The 23,728-nt window shown below is 40.2% G+C and overlaps 1 protein-coding gene across 2 annotated transcripts in view; it reads right to left on the reverse strand.

The window, feature by feature from the left end:
* TP53BP2 (tumor protein p53 binding protein 2) overlaps window positions 1-23,728 on the reverse strand; it is a 69,044-nt gene that overhangs the window by 26,841 nt on the left and 18,475 nt on the right. Inside the window, exons 2-6 of one of the 2 annotated variants that reach the window (XM_031016185.3) lie at window positions 17,393-17,540; window positions 10,571-10,684; window positions 6,761-6,843; window positions 3,150-3,251; window positions 478-652 (exon numbers count right to left, since the gene is read on the reverse strand). In XM_031016185.3, coding sequence (XP_030872045.2) covers window positions 478-652; window positions 3,150-3,251; window positions 6,761-6,843; window positions 10,571-10,684; window positions 17,393-17,540 — 622 coding nt within the window. The remainder of the gene's footprint in view (window positions 1-477; window positions 653-3,149; window positions 3,252-6,760; window positions 6,844-10,570; window positions 10,685-17,392; window positions 17,541-23,728) is intronic. The other variant, XM_031016189.3, reaches the window with a different exon arrangement.

Below are 23,728 nucleotides of genomic sequence, written 5' to 3' on the forward strand. Positions count from 1 at the left end.
TTTAGAAACAATAAAAATTTCTTTAGAACTTTCAATTTTATAACATTAGGTGGATCTATTAAACCACAAACATTCTGATTAAAATGGTATTGTAATAGATGGAGCTATTATATGAATAAAAATCCTTGCCTTCATTAAATTTTCAGTCAAAAAATATTAAGGGGAAAAAATGCTACATTTTCCAAAGGTATCTTAGAAATCCTGTATAAAACATTCAACAGCTGAATTCAATTCAGAGGAACCTGCAGCATCAAAACTGCAGTAAATTATATTTTTTCAAAAGATACCCTTTAAAGTTATCTACAGATCAACCATGGTGGCTTGCACCTGTAACCCCAGCTACTCAGGAGGCTGAGGTGGGAGGATCACTTGAGGCCACGGTTCAAAAGACCAGCCTGGACAACACAGTAAGACCCTGTCTCAAAAAAACCAGACAAATAAATGTATAAAAAAGTAAATCTATGAGGAACAACTCACCAAGTTTCCCATTGCTTAGTCTCTTCTGTTCCACGTGGCCTTTAAGTGCTCTCACTTTTTTTAGCTTAGCTTCCTGATTCTCAGCTATTTCTTTTAGCCTTTTAAGTTTCTCCTGCTCAGCAACTTGTTGCTGTTGTCGCTGATCTTGTTGTTTCAAAAACTTTAAGCGCTGTTCCTAAAAATAAAAGTAATCATTAGGTATGTCATTTTAGGTAAGTACACCACTAAGCTCAAAATAGCCTAACTGCAACACTTAGATGTTGAGATTGAGGTACACTTGTAACCCTGGTCTGGTCTCACCTTCTTCCTAAACACTGCCATCAGAATCACACTGGAAGTCTGTTCAAAACAGATACTCCTGAGCCCACCATAGAATCTTCTGGGGATAAGATCCAGGAATCAGTATTTTTAACCCAAGTGGTTCTTACGCAGCAAGGATGCAGCAATTCTTGAACTAGTTTTCATAAACTGTTGCAACAATTTTAAAAAGCAGCTCATGTAGAAATGGGAAGCATTATAAGAAACTATTTAAATGCACAAGATTTGGAGTACATTTAGATTCAAACCCAGCTCTGCCACTTATTAGCTACGAGACCTTGAACAAATTGCATAACCTCACCAAGCATGCAAGTCTATGTTTCTTCATCTATAAAACAGGGATGATCAATAGTAACTACCAATGTTACTATAGTGAAGATTAAATGAAATGTGAAATGTGAATGTCTTTGAATGATATTTTACATAGTATATACTCAATAAATGGTCACTGAAAAGAGCTAAAGAAATATTTAACACCTTTAGAAAGCTGCAATCATGGAATCTGAAATTGTTTCTTTCCCCTGCCTCAAGGTACTTTTGTTATAGCAGAAATTTTGTTTTTATTACATTAAAATTTTTAACTGAGTAACAGAGCCACACAATTTATAATCGCAGGTAAACTATTTCTTAGATTAGTATGCCTAGAACATATAAGTAACGTGGAAATAATCAAAACAAAAACCCTGGCTAAGGCGGAAGGATCACTTGAACCCAGGAATTCAAGTCCAGCCTGGGCAACACAGTGAGAACCCATCTCAAAAGAAAAAAAAACCCACAAGGACTTGTTTTTAAGTCCTTGAAGACTAAAAAGCTTAGAGATTTGTTCTTCAACAACCAGTCTTTTTATTTGACTATATATCCTTGCTACTCAATGTAATGTGCATCAGCATCACCTGGAAGCTTGTGAGAAATGCAGAAGCTCAAACCTCAACTCACCTACTGAATCAGAATATGCATTTTCAACACGATCCCCAGGTGATTCATATGTATCTTAAGGTTTGAGAAGCAATGATATACATGATTTTGGAAAAACTAGGGTCTGGTATTACAAACAGAAATGGATGCACGGGAACCCTAGGAAGTAAGACATGGAAGTCCACACTGCCTTGAGAACTGCCTTGAAGAATTCCTGGCCATTATTTCAAAGCCCTATTGGGTAACTTTGCCCATGACAAACCAACAATTGTCTACCCCAGCTTCAGTGACCTGATAATCACTAAAGGACTGTTAGTTGTGGATCCTGGGTGTTTAGACCAGGGGTTGACAAACTATAGCCTGCAGGCCAAATCCAGCTTGCTATCTTGTTTTTGTAAGTAAAGTTTTATTGGGACACAGCCACACCATCTGTTTACCTATTACCCATGACTGCTTATAACAGCAGAGTTGAGTAGTTGCAACAGAGGCAGCAAAGTTTGCAAAGCCCAAAATATTTACTATGTAGCCCTTTACAGAGAAAGGTCTGTTGGCTTTTGGGTCAGATTGGAAGCCTATGGCTGGCAGGAGAAGCAGCAGTTCTGATGGTAATGGAGTGGCTTCTTATATTTTCCTTGTTCAAGGCCAGGACTAGGGTTAGTTTGTGGATAAAGAATGTTCCCCAAATAAAGGCAAGCAGCCCGTTATTGGTGCCAAGCTCCAGAAGGGGACAGTATTAGATTAATCTGATCCAAGATTAATCTATGGTATGGTTATACCATGTTAGAACTTTAATATTCCTCTTGCTGTGGCCCAGAGTAGTTCCTAGAAGCAAAGATGAAGGGCTCTTTCCACCTTTCCTGTCTGACTGATACCCATCATAGCATGGTTAATCTTGATCAGAATCAGGAGTCAGAAAGATCTTGAACAATTAGGATGATACAAGGATTTCTACAAAATGCTGTAGTAAGGACTCAAAGAGAGCACAAAGAGAGCACCAAACAGCAGGTGGCTTTTGGGTTGATAATGTCACCTCATATCTGTGAGGTAACTGGCTTAATGGGGGTAGAATGTAAATAGCCTTATACATACATTAACAATAGTGGCCTGTTAGCTCTTTTAAAAGAAGATACTACCAGCCGGGCACGGGGGCTCATGCCTGTAATCCCAGCACTTTGGGAGGCCGAAGTGGGCGGATCACCTGAGGTCAGGAGTTTGAGACCAGCCTGGCCAACATGGTGAAACCCCATCTCTACAAAACATAAAAAATTTAGCCAGGTGTGGTGGCGTCTGCCTGTAATCCCAGCTACTTGAGAGGCTGAGACAGGAGAATCACTTGAACTCAGGAGGCGGAGGTTGCAGTGAGCCAAGATCGTGCCACTGCACTCCAGCCTAGGCGACAGAGTGAGCCTTCATCTCCAAAAAAAAGAAGACGATACTACCTTAGTTGCCAGCAATTGTTGCTGGGCTTCAATCTGTTGCTGCTGGCGAGATGCCATTTCCTGAAGTTCAGCAAGAGTCAGATCCATCCTAGGACTATTAACCTACAAGTAAAAACACAAATAAACACAATCCCAGCTTACTATAAAACTACCACAGAGATTCCGCCCTCAAAGGTCTATGTAAAAGCTTCATCTGAACCAACTATGACAAAATTATTTAGCGATTTTTCTTTCATAATATCAAGCAGACCATTAATTCTTATATTAATACTCACCACATTGACTTTTTAAGATGTAAAACATACTAATATACAATAATCTTTTATTTTAAGTTGTAAGTTTAAAATTAAATAGTTTCAACAGTCAGGGACATAAATGGAACAATTCAGAATTACCTTGTTCTGTAATTTATATTACAACAGAAGTGTTTGATCATATTAAACATGGTATTGAGGCACTGGCAGCAAACCTAGAATTTAGTCATTGGAATATCATTTAAAAATACTTTAGCACTAAAAAATTCAAGACACATTGAGTCATCAGAAACAAAGCAAGGACATCCACTCTCACAACATCTATTCAACATTGTCCTAGAGGTTCTAGCCAATGCAATAAAACAAGAAAGAGAAATAAACAGCATCCAGATTGGTAAGAAAAAAGTTCAACTGCCTTCACAGACAATATAATCATCTATGAAGAAAATGCTATGGAATCTACAAAAAAGCTACCAGATAAATAGGTTACATAGCAAGACTACAGGATAAAAAAAAAATCAATATGCAAAAGTCAAGTGCATTTCAATATATTAGAAACAATTAGAAATTTAAAATTTTTAAATTTAAATACCATTTATAGTATCAAAAATATGAAATACTTAGGTATAAATTTAATAAATAGGTAAGATGTATATACTAAAATCTCAAAAACTGCTGAAAGAAAATGCAAATAAATGGAGAGTTACACCATGTTCATGAATTGGAAGCTCAACACTGTCAAGACAGCAATTATTCTCAAATTGATTCAACAAAATCTCAACTGAAACCCAAACAGGCATTTTTGTAAAAATTGATGTTGATTCTAAAATTCATATGGAAGTACAAAGCATCTAGAATAGCCAAAATAACTCTGAAAAGAATCAAGCTGGAAAACTTACACTGTAAGTTTTAGTGTAAACTTATAAAGTTTCACTTATAAAAGTTCAAGACTTATAAAAGTTCCAGTGACCAATGCATGTGGTATTGACGTCAAAATAGACAAGTAGATCAATCAAACAGAATAGAGAGTACAAAAATAGCCCCACATACATGAGGCAACTGATTTTAGACAAAGGTGCAAAAGCAACTGAGTGGAAAAAGAATAATCTTTCCAATAAATACTGCTCATACAATTAGATATTCATATTACAAAGATAAACCTCAGGGCCGGGCACAGTGGCTCACGCCTGTAATCCCAGCACTTTGGGAGGCCGAGGTGGGTGGATCACCTGAGGTCAGTGGATCACCTGAGGTCAGGAGTTCGAGACCAGCCTGACCAATATGGTGAAACCCCATCTCTACTAAAAATACAAAAACTAGCTGGGCGGGGTGGCAGGCGCCTATAATCCCAGCTACTCGGGAGGCTGAGGCAGGAGAATCACTTGAACCTAGGAGGTGGAGGTTGCAGTGAGCCGAGATCGCGCCACTGCACTCCAGACTAGGCAACAGAGTGAGACTCTGTATCAAAAAAAAAAAAAAAATGAACTTTGATTCTCACACCATATGCAAACATTAACTCAATAGGGATCATAGATTTAGAGGTAAAACTGAAAACTACAAAACTTCCAAAAGAAAACAAAGGAAAAAAAAATCTCTATGACCCTAGGTTGGGCAAAGAGTTCTTAGATACAACACTAAAAGTATGCTCCATTAAAAAAAAAAAAAAAAATTGGATCCAGACTATTAGAACTTTCAAACTCAGTGAGAGAGCAAAAAACTGGGCAAAAGATTTGAACAAATAATTTCACCAAAGAAGAAACACAGAGAGCAAATAAGCACATGAAAAGATGTCCAAAATCATTAGTCATTAGAGAAATACAAATTAAAACCACAATGCGATACCACTACACATATATTTTAATGGCTAAAATTAAAAAGACTGACCATACCAAACTTTGGCAAGGATGTGGAAACAGTAAAACTCTGGTGGGCATGTAAAATAATATGATCGCTTTGGAAACACTTGGCAGCTTTTTAAAAATATATATATAAAGATATAATATATCTCTTTAATAGAAACACAGTCTCACTTTGTTGCCCAGGCTAGCCTCAAACTTCTGGCTTCAAGTCATCCTCATGCCTCAGCCTCTAGTTGGTGGAGGAGGAGATACATTGTGTCCATATGCACTAAAACAATGGCTAAGATCATTTTTATCATCTGCATTTCATCTTTTCATCATTGTAAGATAATTATTAAATCAAAGAAAAGCTCAGGCACCATGGCTAACGTCTGTAATCCCAGCACTTTGGGAGGCAGAGGTGGGTGGATCACTTGAGGTCAGGAGTTCAAAACCAGCCTGGCCAACATGGTGAAACCCTGACTCTACTAAAAATACAAAAATTAGCTGGGTGTAGTCGCAGGCACCTGTAATCCCAGCTACTCGGGAGGCTGAGGCAGGAGAATCGCTTGAACCCAGGAGGTGGATGGAGGTTGCAGTGAGCCGAGACCACACCACTGCACTCCAGCCTGGGCAACAGAATGTGACTTCATCCCAGAAAACAATAAAATAAAATAAAAATAAAAATAAGTAAATCAAAGAAAAGAAAAAGAAGAATCTGAAGAAAGACACAGTAGGAGAAAATGGTACTTAAGATCATCTGAATTCTACTACAAATGTACTGATGATTGGAGAAAGGTAGTTTAGCTAATCCCTAATGGCACTAAAAATAGTGACCGCTGAAAAGAAATGTCTTCAAAATATACCAAAGATGCATGCTCAAATTCACATGCAATAGCAAGAGTATAAATATATAATTTTCCTTTTTTTTTGAGACAGAGTGTCACTCTTGTTGCCCAGGCTGGAGTGCCATGGCGCGACCTAGGCTCACTGCAATCTCCGCCTCCCGGGTTCAAGAGATTCTCCTGCCTCAGCCTCCTGAGTAGCTGGGATTACAGACATGTACTACTACACCCGGCTAATTCTGTATTTTTAGTGGAGATGGGGTTTCTCCATGTTGGTCAGACTGGTTTTGAACTCCTGACCTCAGGTGAGTCACCCACCTCAGCCTCCCAAAGTGCTGGGATAACAGGCGTGAGCCACTGCACCCGGCCAATTTTGCATTTTTAATAAAGTGATGATTGCAACAAATAAAATCACCAAATAAGAAATACTTCCTCAAACTTGCTCAGCATTTATTTTGTCTGAATTTGTGTCACATTAAACATACAACTTCTTCCAATAGTCAGCCATATACAGATCATTAAAATTAATAGTTTCTATGAAACAAATTTAAAATAACCTTTAAAAAGCGGCCATCCTTAGCCCATTGAATAACAAAGTAATAATGAATAAGATTTAAAGTTAAAAAATATGTATCACTGTGGTATATACAGTATGGATAAAAACAACAACTTACACCGTTCTCCTTTCTTCGATATTCACCAGGAACTTTTACACCATTTCTTTTTAAACTTGGATCCTGAGATCTTGGTCCACTCGCTAAGGACAAAATTCAAAAACTATGCATTAACACTAGAGTTGACAGATATTTTAAGAACCAGTTCATTTCTGAGTTCTGTCATTACTGTTGTTTGATATTTTAAGTTGAATGTATTCTTAAAACAAAATATTTTCTAATAGCAATGGACTTAAGGTCTCATAACTCAGTGTGTTTTGCAAAATTAATTTCATGGAACAGTGAATACTCAGCACTACTAAATATCACATGCCACCTATTCATTAGGAAAGCTGTCTGATTCACATACCAAAGGAGGAAAAATTAACAAACGTAATGTACTTCTGACTATGAGTAATTCATACCATTTGCTTATAGGTGCTCCTCCTAGTCATCTATTTAGCTACTCAGTAGTTAAACCAAGAAAAACTTCACTGAAATAGTTGAAAATTACATCAATGCATCCTTGTACTCGCTAACAATATTTTTAACTTATTATGAGATGAAAGCACTTAAAAAAAGGAACAAGTAATATCTTAATTATTTGGTTTATTGCAAACATTTTGTGGTAATTTGTAAGTACTATGAAGTACTTCCACATTTATTCAAGCAAAATATTTGTTTAAGTTTGTGAAGGTACTATCCAGAAACACTATATATTCTGCTTTTTTGGCTAAAAAGAATTTTTAAAGCCAAAATACATGGGTCTTTCAGTACCACTTAATGTATCATAAAAGGAAACGTCTTAATTTAAACTAATACATTATAAGAAGCAAATAATACCAACAGAGAATTTTAAAAATACATTAAATTAAGCTCATACCTGTACTTCCCAGAAATTAAAAAAATTATCAAATTACCTCCCAAGAAACTTAAGTAAAATGTCTATTATAACTGTCAGGAATCAGCACAAATTCCTGTTGCTAATAAACAAATAAATAAACATGTCTACTCAGAGCCAAGTATCACACTTGCACCTAATTCTAATTGATCAGCTTTTATTTTTAAAATGCAGCTCAATTATCTGGCAAAATAGCTCAGGTAATCTGCCACAATATTTCTGTAAGAAAAAAAAACTTCTATAATTTCAGAATAATTGCTTTCTTTGCTGTCTTAAAGAGAGACCACTTAACTAGTTTCTCCTTTGTATCATCAGTTACCTAATTAAAGTAAGCAGCAAGAGCCTCAAACATAATTGCATATACATTCAAGGTCACAGGTCCTAATTGAATTGGAAAAAGAATATGGTGACAGTCTCCTAATCCTTAATCGAGAGGTCTAGACCAAAAACAGTAAGTTAACACCTTAATAAAGGAGACTGAAAAACAATCCTTGTTTTATCCCAATTTCAACACTATGTGGCACTGGTGTTTTGTGACAACGTGAAAACAGCTCCTTTATCTTCAGATTATATTTCTCACATTACTGACACTGAAACTGCATATTGCACTATTGAGAGACTATTTAATAATTTATCCAGTACTATATAGCAAGATATTTGGACAGGTAGATGAATGGGTAAAATTCAACTAATTAAATGAGTGCATGTGATGTAAATAGAGAACAAAAAAAAAAAAAATAAGATGCAAATGCCAATATAAAACTACAAAAAAAAAAAAAGAAAAAAAGCCTACGGAAAAAAATACATGTTTACTTAAAATAAAATTACAGACACCAGTGATACTGAAAGGCAACCAGGTAGCTTGGCTGAGGTGATTCAGGTTCCACTCCTGGCTCTGCCTCTAGGTGTGTGGCCTCTGACAAGTCACTTAACCCCTAAGTATCAGCATTTCTCATCTGTAGGGTAGAAGGAGCCAAACTAAGTCAATTCTGCCCCTCAGCTAACCCATACTGTAAATTTAATCATTCCTAATGGTCAGGTACCATATAGACACTTGCGTTAATGCAACAGTTAGTTAATAAAACTGAACTTTTTTTTTGGAGACGGAGTCTCGCTGTCGCCCAGGCTGGAGTGCAAATGGTGTGATCTCGGCTCACTGCAACATTCGCCTCCCGGGTTCAAGCGATTCTTCCACTTCAGCCTCCCAAGTAGCTGGGATTACAGACGCCCAGCTAATTTTTGTTTTTTGTTGTTGTTGTTGTTTTCGTTTTTTCAGATGAGTCTTGCTGTGTCACCAGGCTGGAGCGCGTGGTGCCATCTCGGCTCACTGCAACCGCCAACTCCATGATTCAAGCGATTCTCCCGCCTCAGCCTCCCGAGTAGCTGGGATCACAGGCACATGCCACCATGCCCAGCTAATTTTTGTATTTTTAGTAGAGACAGGGTTTCACCATGTTGGCCAGGATGGTCTGTCTCGATCTCCTGACTTCGTGATCCTCCCGCCTCGGCCTCCCAAAGTGCTGGGATTACAGGCGTGAGCCACCATACCCGGCCTAATTTTTGTATTTTTAGTAGAGACAGAGTTTCGTCATGTTGGCCAGGCTGGTCTCAAACTCCTGATCTAAGGTGATCCACCCACCTCAGCCTCCCAAAGTGCTGGGATTACAGGCAATGAGCCACCACGCTCAGCCAAAATTGAGCTTTTATAATGTCCAATAACCCTGCTCGTTCTCCCACATCCTACAAGACTGCTGGGTCACAGGGATGGCTGTGTCCCCAGTGTCTACTGCTGCTTCCCACCCACACTCTCTCTCCACCCTCCCCCTACAGTCATCTATAAACTCTGGTCACAATCCCTGGTCACTAACGATGTGACCAATTGACTCCCTTGTTCTCTCCACCTCCAAGTCCTGCCTTCATTCTGGATGACATTACCGCCCAAATGCTAGCCTCTCAGTTCTAGCTTTCTCGTCTCCACTCTAATTCAGCCTCATTTCAGGGCCCCACCTGGGACCACAACACTAGAAACCCTCTACCTCCGAAATTTTCAATTCAAACCTTCTGTTTGACCACTATTTCCTTTCAATCTCAGGCGTCTCACTCATTTCCTCTCACACCTGTTCTTTCATCTAACTGAGACTCACAGCCTCTTAACTCTGTCTACTCTTTCCCCACAGCCCCTCCTGTCTTCACTTCTTCCCCACCCAGCTGAGGTATCACCTTGCCAATACCCTCTTCTCCCCTGTCCCACTGACCTCCCATTGAATTTGTCTAGAAACCTTGAGTTTTCTAGACAATTGCCTAGAAAATTTTGTCTAGACACCTTTGTTTTCTTCTCTTCTTACAACTCACCTGGGCTGTAGACCACCACTGGAGAAAAATCATGTATGGTCTCATGGTCTCTAATCTCAACTGGCCTCAATGGTTCCCAGCAGTCTGGCTTCCCTAGTAAGCCTTCTCTCCTAATCTCCAAAACAGCTCCAGCTTCCCACCCACCTCCATCATCACTCCTACCTCAGAGAAAACAAATGTTTTTAGATGAGAAATCCCTCAACTTACTCCCACAAAATGCACAAATTTAGCCACATCTGCCACAGTTTTATTTCTGTCCTGTTATTATGGAAGAGGGATCCTTCCTCTTGTCTAAGAGGACTTTCTGCCTCAGGGCTGTGGAAGGACCTAATCAGGGACCCTGCCTAACAAGTATTTCCTTTCTTATAGTTTCAACCCCCTGCTCTAATGACTCCTTCCCACCTGCATTAAACAACTATAGTCAAACTTCTCCCCTCGACAGCCTATCTCCACTGTTTCCACTTCCTAACCTCTCCTTCACCTCTCAAATTACCTGGCTTCTCATCATGTGCCACCTACTACTCCCAGCACAAAATAAAAGCTTAAGTATCTGTCACGATTCACAGAGCACTACCTACCAATGTCCCTGCCAGGGGGGCGTTCATGACGAAGGAAGAAGCGAACTTCATTCCTCTGACTTCCAAATCGTTGAAGAACATCAAACATTCGCTCATTATCCGCAACTGGACGTTCTAAAGCAAATGAGTAGAAACCACATTATTTTCAGGTAAAAGAAAGATAAATATATCATTCACCATCTATCCTTCATGCAAATTATACATTATGGATACAACAAATGCTTAGTATCTCAGGTAAATTTTTTTCATTAAAACACGTCTTAGAAACTGAAGTCACACAGATTTTCCACACACACAGAGTCAAGCCAGGGTGGAATACTACAAAGGGCAATGCATCTCAGCCAGCTGTCAGGAGCTCAAGAGTCTAAATCCAGTGGGCTCCACGCTGGCCACAGGCGCACCATTTAACTTCTGTGGTTCCAAAAGTTTCTGTAAAATCTATATTAGATCAGATAGTCCCTTCTAACACTAATATTCATGATTCTCCGAATATACAAAGAAAATATTAAAAAGCAACTTTCTAAATAGCCTAGTCTTTTTTTTTAATTGTAGTTTTCAATACAGGCTATTTTTAAATTATAATTTTACAAACAATATTTAAAAAAATCAGACCCATCCATTTCCAAATAAAAGTCTATTTACTGCTGTAAAATGTATCTATATTTGCCCCTCTTCCAGTGAGACTACCAGTGTCAGAATTTTTCTGGAAACAAAAAGAAGGGCACACCTAAATACCTAGTAAAAATAGAAGCTTCAGGAGAAACAATGTATCTCAAGCTGTCCTAAAAAAAATCTTCCAATCTCAAGGGATCTGGATATAAAAACGAGACACACTGTTTGAGGAGGCAATTGCTTAAAATCAATGAAACTCCAGTAATGTCAACATGATTTTTAAATATAAGAATGTTGAAATACCCTAAGAAAACTCAACACATTTATCAGTAATCAAGGACACTATCTCAACACCTTAAATAAACATGGGCAGAGAACAGAGCAGGCAAGCATTCACCAGCCAATTTGGTGAACCAACCCTGAACTTAATCTGCTTGGCTGCAACAAAATGCAGTTCTGGTTCTACTTCCAGTAACATAACATACTGAGTTGACATAGATAATCCCCTTTTATAAACCACACATATTCTAAGACCTCCCCCAAAAAGGATACACCACAGTTAGAAAGAAACACCTCCAAAAGAAATTCTGAGTAGCCCTTCCACCCACCCCTACAAAATACACACACACATGCTGTACTCAAAACAAGTAAAATCTCCAGGTTCCAGGAGCAAAGAGAGAACTCAAAGGAAGTAAAGTAGCTTGCTGTCCATGCTGGACTGCCCCAGAAAGATATGGACTTCTCACAAGCTCTAGGCTAACATCCCGATGGCCCTGTGATGGCAAAAGATCAGGCATAGGCCTGCATAAGCTGAAACAGACACTTCAAAGGCTCTCAAAGCTCCCTACTAACACTCATGTGCCAACCACACCTACGGTCATGCACTGCATGTTGACAGTGGTCCCATAAGATTTTAAGGCCATATTTTTACTGTACCTTTTCCTATGTTTAAATATGTTTAGATACACAAATATGTACCACTGTGTTACAACTGCCTACAGTATTCAATACAGTAACATGCTGTACAGGTTTGTAGCCTAGGAGCAAAAGGCTGTATACCATATAGCCTAGGTGTGTAGCAGGCTATACCATCTAGATTTGTGTAAGTACGCTCTATGATGTTCACACAACAACAAAATCACCTAATGACAAATTTCTCGGCACGTATCACCATTATTGACACATGACTGTATCTCCTTGACAGGGCATTCCTGCCTATGTGACTCTGAACATGCCATTCCTATCATTCATCATCCCCCTCAGCACCCTTTTCTCCTGCAGATGAAATACATCTATTACTGCAACTATCACATTGTATTATAAATGTCTGTGGATACTTGTTTCTCTTTGTGCCCTGTAAGATACCTGAAGGCAACTTTCATCTCTGTATCCCTCTCAATCAAGTGCAGTCCCTAGCTCATAACAGGCATCCGAGAAATATTCACTAAGCAAATACACGAGTGGGTAGTGAGGAAATGCAAAAGGAAACAAGACAGGAGAGGAGAAGAAAGGCTTAACACTTAGAGAATTAAGTAACAGGGGAACACATTTACACCTTTGGAGTAAGAATTTTTTTTTTAATAACACACAAATAGGCCTGAGATCCTGAATGGTTTTTAAATGCCTACAAATCAAGAGGGAAGGGAAAAAGCCAGAGTAAACATGAGCAAAGAATATAAAGAAACAATTTCAAAAACCAAAAAGCCAAATGGCCAATGAACAAATGAAAAAACAGGCAACCACATTTGAAATCAGAAATATGCAAATTTAAACAAAAGTCAGGTTTTCAGCTATCAGTTTAGTAAAAGTTAAATTATAACTTGATGAGGAATACATCTAGAAATAACTGGAAAGGGTATGAACTGATATAACCTTTGCAGAAGAAAATCTGACAATATATATTACATTTTCAAATGTGTGAACCTTTATGTTAATGTGGTTCATGATAGTAACCTTTTTACTACCTATGGGTATCCCATAACATCATGTTGTATACCTTAAATATACACATTAAAAAAAAAAAATGTGTGGCCTGGCCAGGCACAGTGGCTCACACCTGTAATCCCAACACTTTGGAAGGCTGAGGCTGGAGGATCACTTAAGCCTAGGAGTTCAAGACCAGCCTAGGCAACATAGCAAAACCCCATCTTTACAAAAAATACAAAAATTAGCTGGGTGTGGTGGCACATTCCTATAGTCCCAACTACTCAGGAGGCTGAGGTGGGAGGATCACTTGAACCCAGAAGGTCAACGCTGCAGCAAGCCAAGACTGAATCACACTGCACTCCGGCCTGGGCGACACAGCAAGACCTTGTCTCAATAAAAAAATAAAATATTTCACATCAATTACTGCATGTAGAGGAGGGGGAGGGAAAGGAGGAGGGGGAGGGAAAGAAAGAAGAAGAAAAATTTTTTTTGAAAATTTAAAAAATGTATGAACTTTTAACCAAAGAATTCCATTTTTGGCATCCACCCCCTAGAGAAATGCTTGCATAGGATCAGAAGAGGTTCCTAAAAGGATTTTTACTGCAGCACTTATTAAAACAAGATAATTTATTTAAATGTTTGTAAATAAAGCAATTGTTAGCTCAACTATAGTTTATGCATACTGGGGGAAATTATGTGATAATTTAAAAATAACGTGGTGGCTCATGTCTGTAATCCCAGCACTTTGAGAGGCTGAGGCAGGCGGATCACTTGAGGTCAGGAGTTCAAAACCAGCCTGGCCAACACGGTGAAACTCCATCTCTACTAAAAATATAAAAATTAGCTGGGCGTGGTGGTGGGCGCCTGTAGTTCCAGCTACTCAGGGGGCTGAGGCAGCAGAATCACTTGAACATAGGAGGCAGAGATGGCAGTGAGCCGAGATGGTGCCACTGCACTCCAGCCTGGGCAACAGAGTGAGACTCAGTCTCAAAAAAAAAAAAAAAGATACAGATTTACACATACTAATCTGAAAAGAAAAGATTTACAAGCTATGTTGTAAGGTAAAATAGTAAACTGGAGAACACTGATATGTATGCTACTGTTTACATAAAGGAAAAATAGAGAAACAACACAAAAATATTTCTACAGTTACTTATAAATGCAGAGAAAAGGTCTGAGAATTATCTGGCTAAAATCATAAGTGATTACATCAAGAGATCAGGGGAATCGCTTAGGACAGAGACATCCATTCTGTTTATATTATTACCTTTTTTAAAAACTAGAGGCTGATCGTGGTGGCTCGCACCTGTAATCCAACACTTTGGGAGGCCGAGGCAGGCGGATCACAAGGTCAGGAGATCGAGACCATCCTGGCCAACATGATGAAACTCTATCTCTACTAAAAATACAAAAAAAATTAGCTGGTGTGGTGGCGCGTGCCTGTAATCCCAACTACTCGGAAGGCTGAGGCACGAGAATCACTTGAACCCAGGAGGCGGAAGTTGCAGTGGGCCGAGATCGCACCACTGCACTTCAGCCTGGTGACAGAGCAAGACTCCATCTCAAAAAAAAAAAAGAAAAGAAAAAGAAAAAAATCTAGAACACATATCGGTGTTATCATTAAAAAAAAATTTTTTTTTTTTTGAGACAGAATCTTGCTGTCACCCAGGCTGGAGTGGAGTGGAGTTGCGCGACCTCGGCTCATTGCAACCTCTGCCTCCTGAGATCAAGGGATTCTCCTGCCTCAGCCTCCCCAGTAGCTGGGATTACAGGTGCCCGCCATCATGCCTGGCTAATTTTTGTATTTTACTTTAGTAGAGGCGGGGTTTCACCATGTTGGCCAGGCTGGTCTCAAACTCCTAAACTCAGGTGATCAACCCTCCTCGGCCTCCCAAAGTGCTGGGATTATAGGCATCAGCCACCGTGTCCGGCCAAAAATTTTTTAATTAAAAAGTTGTGCCGGGCGCAGTGGCTCACACCTGTAATCCCAGCACTTTGGGAGGCCGAGGTGGCGGATCACCTGAGGTAGGGAGTTCGAGACCAGCCTGACCAACATGGAGAAAGCCCGCCTCTACTAAAAATACAAAATTAGTTGGGCGTGGTGGCGTATGCCTGTAATCCCCAGCTACTCTGCAGGCTGAGGCAGCAGAACTGCTTGAACCCAGGAGGCAGAGGTTGCAGTGAGCCGAGATCGCGCCATTGCACTCCAGTCTGGGCAACAAGAGCGAAACTCCATCTCAAAAAAAAAAAAAAAAGTTGTAAGAAAGAAAATCCTTTACATCCTGTATGTCATCATCACATAGTAAAGGTTATTAAATTCAAGTGAGCAAGAGGAATAAGTGGGATCAAAAGTATCAAGGAACAGAGTACAGCCCTGGCAAAGATAGAACACTTCTTCCTCTATGAAAATGAGAAGAAAATGGAGACACACAGAGAGAATCTGAGGTAGAGAGTAAGAAAACTGAGGGGCCAGGTGCGGTGGCTCACACCTGTAATCCCAGCGCTTTGGGAGGCCGAGACGGGTGGATCACGAGGTCAGGAGATCGAGACCATCCTGGCTAACACGGTGAAACCCCGTCTCTACTAAAAATACAAAAAATTAGCCGGGCATGGGGGCGGGTGCCTGTAGTCCCAGCTACTCGGGAGGCTGAGGCAGGAGAATGGCATGAACCTGGGAGGCAGAGCTTTCAGTGAGCCAAGATCGCGCCACTGCACTCCAGCCTGGGCGACAGAACGAGACTCCGTCTCAAAAAAAAAAAAAAAAGAAAGCTGAGGAAGCACACAATGGATGGTTTCAATTATCTCAGTAAAGAATAAAGCAAGGTAATTTGCTGAATGCAAGGAGGTTACCAGGAGCAGCTAGAAGTTCATCTCCTCATTCTGTAAATATTTCTACAGCATCTACTAGGTACAAGGCACTCCCCTTGAGCTGGGGATACAGCAGTGAACAAGATAAACAAGGTCTCTACCCTTAAATAGTTTACATTCTAGTGCATATGTTTGGGGCTATCAGGATAAAAGGAGCAATAAACTAATAAACACACACAAAGAGTGACAGGCCTTCTGCAGAGGATTACATCAGGATGATGTAACTGAGAACTAACTTCATGGCTACTTTTGGCAGGGTGCTCAGGAAAAGCCTCTCCAGAAGGAGATTAACATTTTAGCTGCAATCCAGAAGGAACCAGCAATGACAGTATCTGGAGACAGAGCAATACAAACAGTGGCAATGGCTATCACCAATGACTCTAAGGTAGGAATGAGCTTAGCATATTCAAGAAATATTTTAAAAGCTGCATGAAGAATCAGAGAAGAAAATGGTACCAGATAAGAGCAAAGACAAAGAATCTACAGAACTTCACCACCTAATATTAGAAGTTTGGATTTTATTCTAAGTGGAGGAGAAGTCGCTAGTTTTAAGCAGGAAAGTGAAATTATCTAATTTTCATTTTCAAAAGATCCCTTGGGCTTCTTCATGTGATTGTTCTAATCTGGTTCCTATGTAAACAGAAAAGAAAGTAATTCGGAGACTGCAGAAGACCTTCTAGAACATTCAACTGTAGAAAAGTTAACCAAAGATGAATAAAAGGACTTGCCTGAAAAGAAGTAGTGGCTCAGCTGAAGTTAGCTATCATGAATGGCATGAACTCAATTAACACAGTGTGTGACTTGCTCTGGGGATATCTGGCATCCCCAGAGGTGAAAAAGGAAACCAGCAGGAGTTCACCCAGCCTGTGTAGGAACAAGGCAGAAATGATGAAAAATTACTCCCACATCTACCACCTCCTATGGAGCCAAAAAGAAACCAGGCTATCCCATTTTAGAGCTCCAAAGAACCATACAGAAGGATTGATTTCAAGGCTTACAATAACGCCCACGAGTTCACCACTGCTGTCTGCCACTACAGTTCCTCAACACTGCGTAGCTTCCTCTAAAAACCTACAGAAATTGAGAGAAGGCAAACCAGTTAGGATGCCTCAAATCTCTAATTAAGTAAAGCTTACACATACAAAGACACTGTTGAGCACCATCCACTGGACCACAACATCCCAGATGACCTTTTGTATTTTATATTGTGGTGTCTCCATTTTATTGGAGAAAAAGAAAACAGAAAAAGACTTCATGTATCATACCAAAGCTGGATCAGGAACACTATTTCTGCCGGACGTGCTATTCTCCAGTTTCCCCCCGGAGAAACATGAGCATTCACACAGTGCCACGTCTACAAACCAACATTAATAGAAGACAGAAGAACTAAAGCACGAGGCTGTCAGCGTCTCTCACCAGAGCCACACCACACTTCAGCCAAATGGCAATCACTCTCGCCGGGTTCTTTGCATAGATCCACCACGTCTCTGCATATTGTTTCTGGAGTAACTGGAACTTCTGTGAAGTGCTGCTCATTGTTACTAAGATACACGGTAAGAAACATCTAAAAATTAAGAGAGAAACACACAGTTACTGGTACTGTCTGCCTAATGTGGTATTCACCTTAAATTCCTTTCTCCAAACAAAATCTCAGTTGGAAGTGCAAACGTACAACAGAACAGTCTGGCTGTCACCCGGCCAAAGGTGAGGTGTGGACTGGGGGTTGAGGGAGACCTGGAGCCCAGCCCCTACCACAGGGCAGTAGCTCTAGAACCCTTGGTGACCCTAGAATACAGTCACATCAGTTCAAATTAAATCTGTTTTTGCCAGTTTTATTCATGTTGTTTGCCAAATACTTATATATGCTGGACCCATACCACAAATATATCTTCCTGTCAATCCTGTAAAGGTTGATGCGACAACCTCATCCATATATACTTATTTATGCACGGTCTCTTTTTTGGAAGGACACGTAAGAATGTTAACATGCTGCTTCTGAAGTGGAAGCAGGAGGGAACAGAGCTTGTGGGGCAGCTCTGTATAAACCTAATCTTTATATAATGTACATATATTACCTATTCAAAAAATTGTACTTTTTTTTTTTGGAGATAGAGTCTCTCCATCTCCCAGGCTGGAGCACAGTGGCATGATCTCGGCTCACTGCAACATCCGCCTCCCGAGTTCAAGTGATTCTCCTGTCTCAGCCTCCCGAGTAGCTGGGATTACAGGCGCATGCCATATCACACCACACCACGCCATGCCACATCTGGCTAATTTTTGTATTTTTAGTAGAGACGGGGTTTCATTATGTTGGCCGGGCTGGTTTCAAACTCCTGACTTCAGGTGATCCACCCACCTCAGCCTCCCAAAGTGCTGGGATTACAGGCGTGAGCCACTGCACCCGGCCAAAAAATTGTACTTCTAAAATGTTTTAAGCAAATTAAATACCTACTTTTAAGTACAAGATTTCATTAACAAAGTATAAGTAGAAATGAGTAGCTGTTATGTTAACACCTACCTGACCTTGTATACAAACACTGAGACCAACAGAAGGTTTACATTTAAAACTCACTAATAGGCTGGGTGTAGTGGCCTACACCTGTAATCCCAACACTTTGGGAGGCCAAGGCGGGAAGATCATGTGAGTCCAGGAGTTTAAGACCAGTCTGGGCAACGAAGCAACACTCCATTTCTACCAAAAATTAAAAGAAAATCAGCCAGACATGGTGGCACATGCCTGTAGTCCCTGCTACTTGGAAGGCTGAGTGGGGAAGACTGCTTGAGTCCAGGAGGTTGCAGCTGCAGTGAGAAGTGACTGCACCACTGCACTCCAGCCTGGGTGAGACCCTGACTCAAAAAAAAAAAAAACAAAAAAAAAAACCTAACAATCTTGACAATCTTTCTCCTAGTAAAAAAAGACACTGTATCTTAGAAACACTGCTACTAAAGAATTAAATTTTTCACACCTATTAAATTACAAAAAAAAAAAATCTTGTTAATTTCCAATGCTGAAGAAACTGAGTGAAACAGGAAACAAGTTTTTGACAGTGATGCAAATTAGTAAGGCTCTATGTTCATTCAATTCAATGAGTAACTCCATGCAAGTCAGTATGTTATCAGGATTAAAAAATAATAATTTGAAAGTGTTACCTCACAGTGAGAATACATCCTGTGAAAATAATTCCAATCAAAGAAAGAGAATGCATAACCTATGGAACATAAACTTGAGGGACAAGTTTAGTCTTTTAAAATCATTAATGAAACTATGCTAAGCACTGGGAAAAGTCTGGGTTTTAAGACTGCAAAAAAGCAGAATAAGTAGGATATACCCTATGACCACAATGACAGGAGGACATCACACAGCAATTGGAGGGCCTACCAACAGTCACACAACTCCCCTTCCAACTTAAATGTCTCTGCCCATTACCCCCAAGTGGAGAAAGCTGCATTAAGATGTTGTTTGGGAAAAGGCAGCACCTGATTAGGGATGATGATGGAAACTGGCTAAGACATCAGACTCGGTGCCTCAAGAATTGGTCAGAGAAAGAAGAGATATACATGAGAGAAAGAGTGGACCCTTGCACTCAAGCCAGTCCAAGCCTCCACATTCTGCAACCAAAGCTGTTAACTCACATGAACAGGTATAACAGAGGGTGATCCAGAAAAATTAAAATAGTGAACACTGCTGAAACAATTTTTTAATGGAAAAAAAAAAACACTGTAGACTTTCCCAGTATGAGCTCAAAAGCTCTCAAGCTAATTATCTCAGGCTTTTCACATTTTGACTACATAAAGGTACATAGTTCTAGAGTTCAACTTAGCCAACAAGGCAGCACTCAAAATTATTACACAAAAATCATAAAGCCTTGACTAAATCATTGAAAAAATAACAAAGATTAACAAAGCACAGAAGTACACTCGTCTGCTGCTCCCAAAGTATACAGCATATTCAGTGATGGAGACAAATAATGTACACTTTAGCATTAAATACTCCCTCTCCATACTCCCTACCGATGCAAAAACTTGCTTTGAAGTTTATCACTTTGAAAATAGTAACTTTTCATTGTAAATATGAAGCTTAGAGGTGTTAAGTTACAGAAATACTGGAAATACAGAGTATATGCTAAACACACACCTTATCAACAAATAAAAGCCTATTATGTAAGATAGCACCTTACTTCTGTAAACTTCATCTTTCAGACACATTATCTCAGAAACTTACATCAACTCTCAGATAAACAGCAGGTGTTATTTTCTCTTTATAAATGAAGAAAAAGACTCAGATAAGTGATCTATTTGCCTACTGAAATGAGAAGGGTACAATTCTGTTTTTCTGATCTATCCTCTATTCTTTAAGCTGTCCTTTATAGAAAGAAAATACTAGGAAATGCTCCATTTAACCACAGTTACCCACACTTTAACAGAGATCTGATCTTTTACTTTCTGGAAAACCAACAGCTTCGTTTATTTAAAAGTATAATTAAAAATAAGAATGATGACAGATGTGTTCTATTTATGGTTACTTTTCCCATAGGTTTAACACTGGTATGAACAGTAAGTGTACGAGTTGACCCCGTTTCTACCTGTAATGTATGGAGATTAGCTCTGCGGTGATTTTAGTAATTGTACTGCAGTCCGCGATGCTGGGCCAGCAACACGCTATTTTTGTCGATTCCCAGGCAGGAGATCTAGTTCAAACTCCAGATTTCTTCATAATTAGTTAGACTACCTTAGGCAAGTAATGTCACCTCTCTGAAACTCAGCATCCTCATCTTCAAATTGAGTCTTTAAGTTCCCCAATAGCTACACGTTTACCTACGTAACAAACCTGCACATCCTGCACCTGTATCCCAGAACTTAAAATAAATTTTTTTTAAAAAAAGTTTCCTAAGAGCTACTATTTAGTAAATGTTTACTAGGTACCAGAGTAAAAGTCAACATTTTTACAGCAGTCTACAAGGTCTGCTGTAGTCATGATCTGGCCCCCATTTCCTTCTAATCCCCCCTCACTCTGTGCTCTATCAGCGTCCTCTTTGCTGTTCATCAAACACACCAGGCACGTTCCCAGGTGGGAGCCTCTGTACTTGCTGTTCCTCTATTTGGAATGCTCTTCTTTGTATGCCAGTGTAACTCTCCCTTCCTCATCTCCGTCACGCCTTTACTCAGATGTCACCCTCTCAGTGAAGCCTTACCTAGGAACCCTACCTAGAATTCCAACACCAAACACACACACACACACACACACCCTAGCCCATTCTTCTGCTTTATTTCCCTCCTTAGCACAGTCACTAACATGTCATATGTTATATTTACTTAACTCATTTTTATTATCTGCCTTTCCTACTAGAAAGTACGCTCCATACAGTCAAAGGTTTTGTCTTTGTTCAGTGTTGTAGACTCAGCACCTAGAACTGTGCTTGGTATGTAACAAGTACACACTAAGTATTAAATCCTGCAAATGTGATTGCATTTTACAGATGAAAACACTGAAGCACAGAGGGATTTAAGTAACTCACCCAGGTCACACAGCTATTAAGTGGCAAAACCAAGATTGAGCCCCTTCCTTGAGAGCATACAGGTAAAGACTCTCCTGAATCCGGACCACACGGTGCCAAGTGTGTCATTGCCTCTAGTTCTGTCTTTTAGAGCAACATTTTGCCCACAATCCATCATCTCACCTCTGATTTATTTTCACGGTCAGTTTTGTTTCAGGTACTGCTAAACGGTATGGCATGTAGCATGTAGCACAGCTATATACTCTCAAATGAGAGTGTGTTGTCCTCTCATATCTTCAGCTTACATCCTGCTACCATCATTCTACTTCTGTTTCAACATTATTTTCATTCATTCAGTATTTACAGATCATCTGCTATATGGTCTCTGTTCTAATGTAGAAATAATCTTTACTAAACAGCTAATACTACAGACAGTACAAAATTCAAAGAGAGAGAAAGAAAGCTGTGAGAAGGACACAGCCAGCCCACAGGGAGGAAGTCAAAAAAATAAACACCACAACCTGGCTCCTTCCCTCTCATGTCCACCCACTACTCCCCACTGGACAAACCCAACTACCTACCAGATGGCAAGGGAAGCGGTTGATGCAGTTTAGAGAAGTCAACCTCCTAAGGCACAAAGCAGGGTGGAGGAAGGTGAAAAGTGAATGCAGAGGGGCAAAAAAAAGACACTCAGCACAGGAGCCCTCCTCTCCGTACTATGCAGTCAGAGGACTCTTGAGCAACCGAGCAACCATCTAAAGAAAGTGAGGACACAGCCCAGCTAAGGTCTGGGAGAAGAATGTGCGAACCAGAGGCAACACACTTAAAGCCCTTGAGAAGGAAACAAGTTTGTCACATTTGCACAAGAGGAAGGTCACTGCAGACGAAGCAAGAGGAAAGGGTTAATTCAAGGAGACAAGCAAAAGCCAGATCATGCATGTCTTTATAGGCTGGAGGTTCCCAAACTTTGGTGTGGACAGAGGGTTGTTATTAAACACAGATTGCAGGGCCCCACCCCAAGAATTCCAAAATCAATAGATCTGGGTTGGAGACTGAAAATTCTGCATTTCTAACAAGCCCTCAGGTGATGTTGATACTGCTGGTCTAGAAACCACGTCCTGAGAACCATCGTCTAAGGCTAGGGCAAGGACTGTGGATTTTAATCTAAAAGCCCACTGGAGGCAAATCGTTAAAGTCAGAAAGTAGATCACTGGGTGTCAGGAGCTGCGGGAAGGGGAAATGGGAAGTGACTGCTAATAAGTACAGGGCTACTTTTTGGGGTGATGAAAATATTCTGGAATTAGTGGTGATAGTTACACAACATTGTGAATACATTAAATACCACTGAATTACGTATTTCAAAATGATTAGTTTTATGGTATGTGAAGTATATCTCAATTTTCAAAAGTAAGAGGTTACTGGAGGATTTTGAACGGGGTAGCTATTTATGCCCTTAAAAAAAAAAATCACTATGTGAACAAACTACAGGAGGACTGGCATGAAAGTCCAATTAAGAGGTAAATGCTACACACGAAATGAGTTACGATGGTAGCACAGACTGCAAATTAATAGCAAAGGTGGTGAAAATGGCTGGATTTGGGTTATTATTTGAAGATAGAGCCAGTAAGACTCGCTTGGAGGACAGAATGTGGGATTTGAAAGTAGAGAGAAATTAAGAGTGACTCTGGATCTGCTACCTAAGCACTAGGTACAAAGTGAGGAAGGAGGAACAGGTTGGGAAGGGCCCACAGGATGAGGGCTCTATGTTAAATATGAGACACCTATGGAACATTCAAACGGAGGCATGAAGAGGCCGTCTAATATGCAAGTTTGACTGAGATGAGAAAGCAAGAGATGAGCATGCAGAGGCATTTAAAGCCTAAGCCTGGATGAGAGCAGCTAGGGCCAGCTAGAGACAGGAAAGAGTGCTGAGGACTGTGTCCTAAGCTAACCAAGCAACCTCCAGAGGTCCCACGGAGGACAAGGATTCAGCAGAGAAGCCTGAGAAAGAGCCACCAAAAAAAGACAGGAAGAAGTCCAGAAGAGTGCGGGACACCAGAAACCAAGCAAAGAAAGTGTGTGAGGGAGGAAGATGCAAAAGTATATAATCAGATTTGGCAAGATGGAGGGTGCTGACTGCCTTGACCAGCACCGAGTCATGGGAATAAGGGCCTGGCTGGAACAGGCTAGAGAACCTGAGGGAAGGAAGCAGAGGCACAGTACAGACAACTAGTTCTTCCAGTGTGTTCTGCCCTAA

The sequence above is a fragment of the Gorilla gorilla genome, chromosome 1 (assembly GCF_029281585.2).
Source record: "Gorilla gorilla gorilla isolate KB3781 chromosome 1, NHGRI_mGorGor1-v2.1_pri, whole genome shotgun sequence".
NCBI classification, from domain to species: Eukaryota; Metazoa; Chordata; class Mammalia; order Primates; family Hominidae; genus Gorilla; species Gorilla gorilla.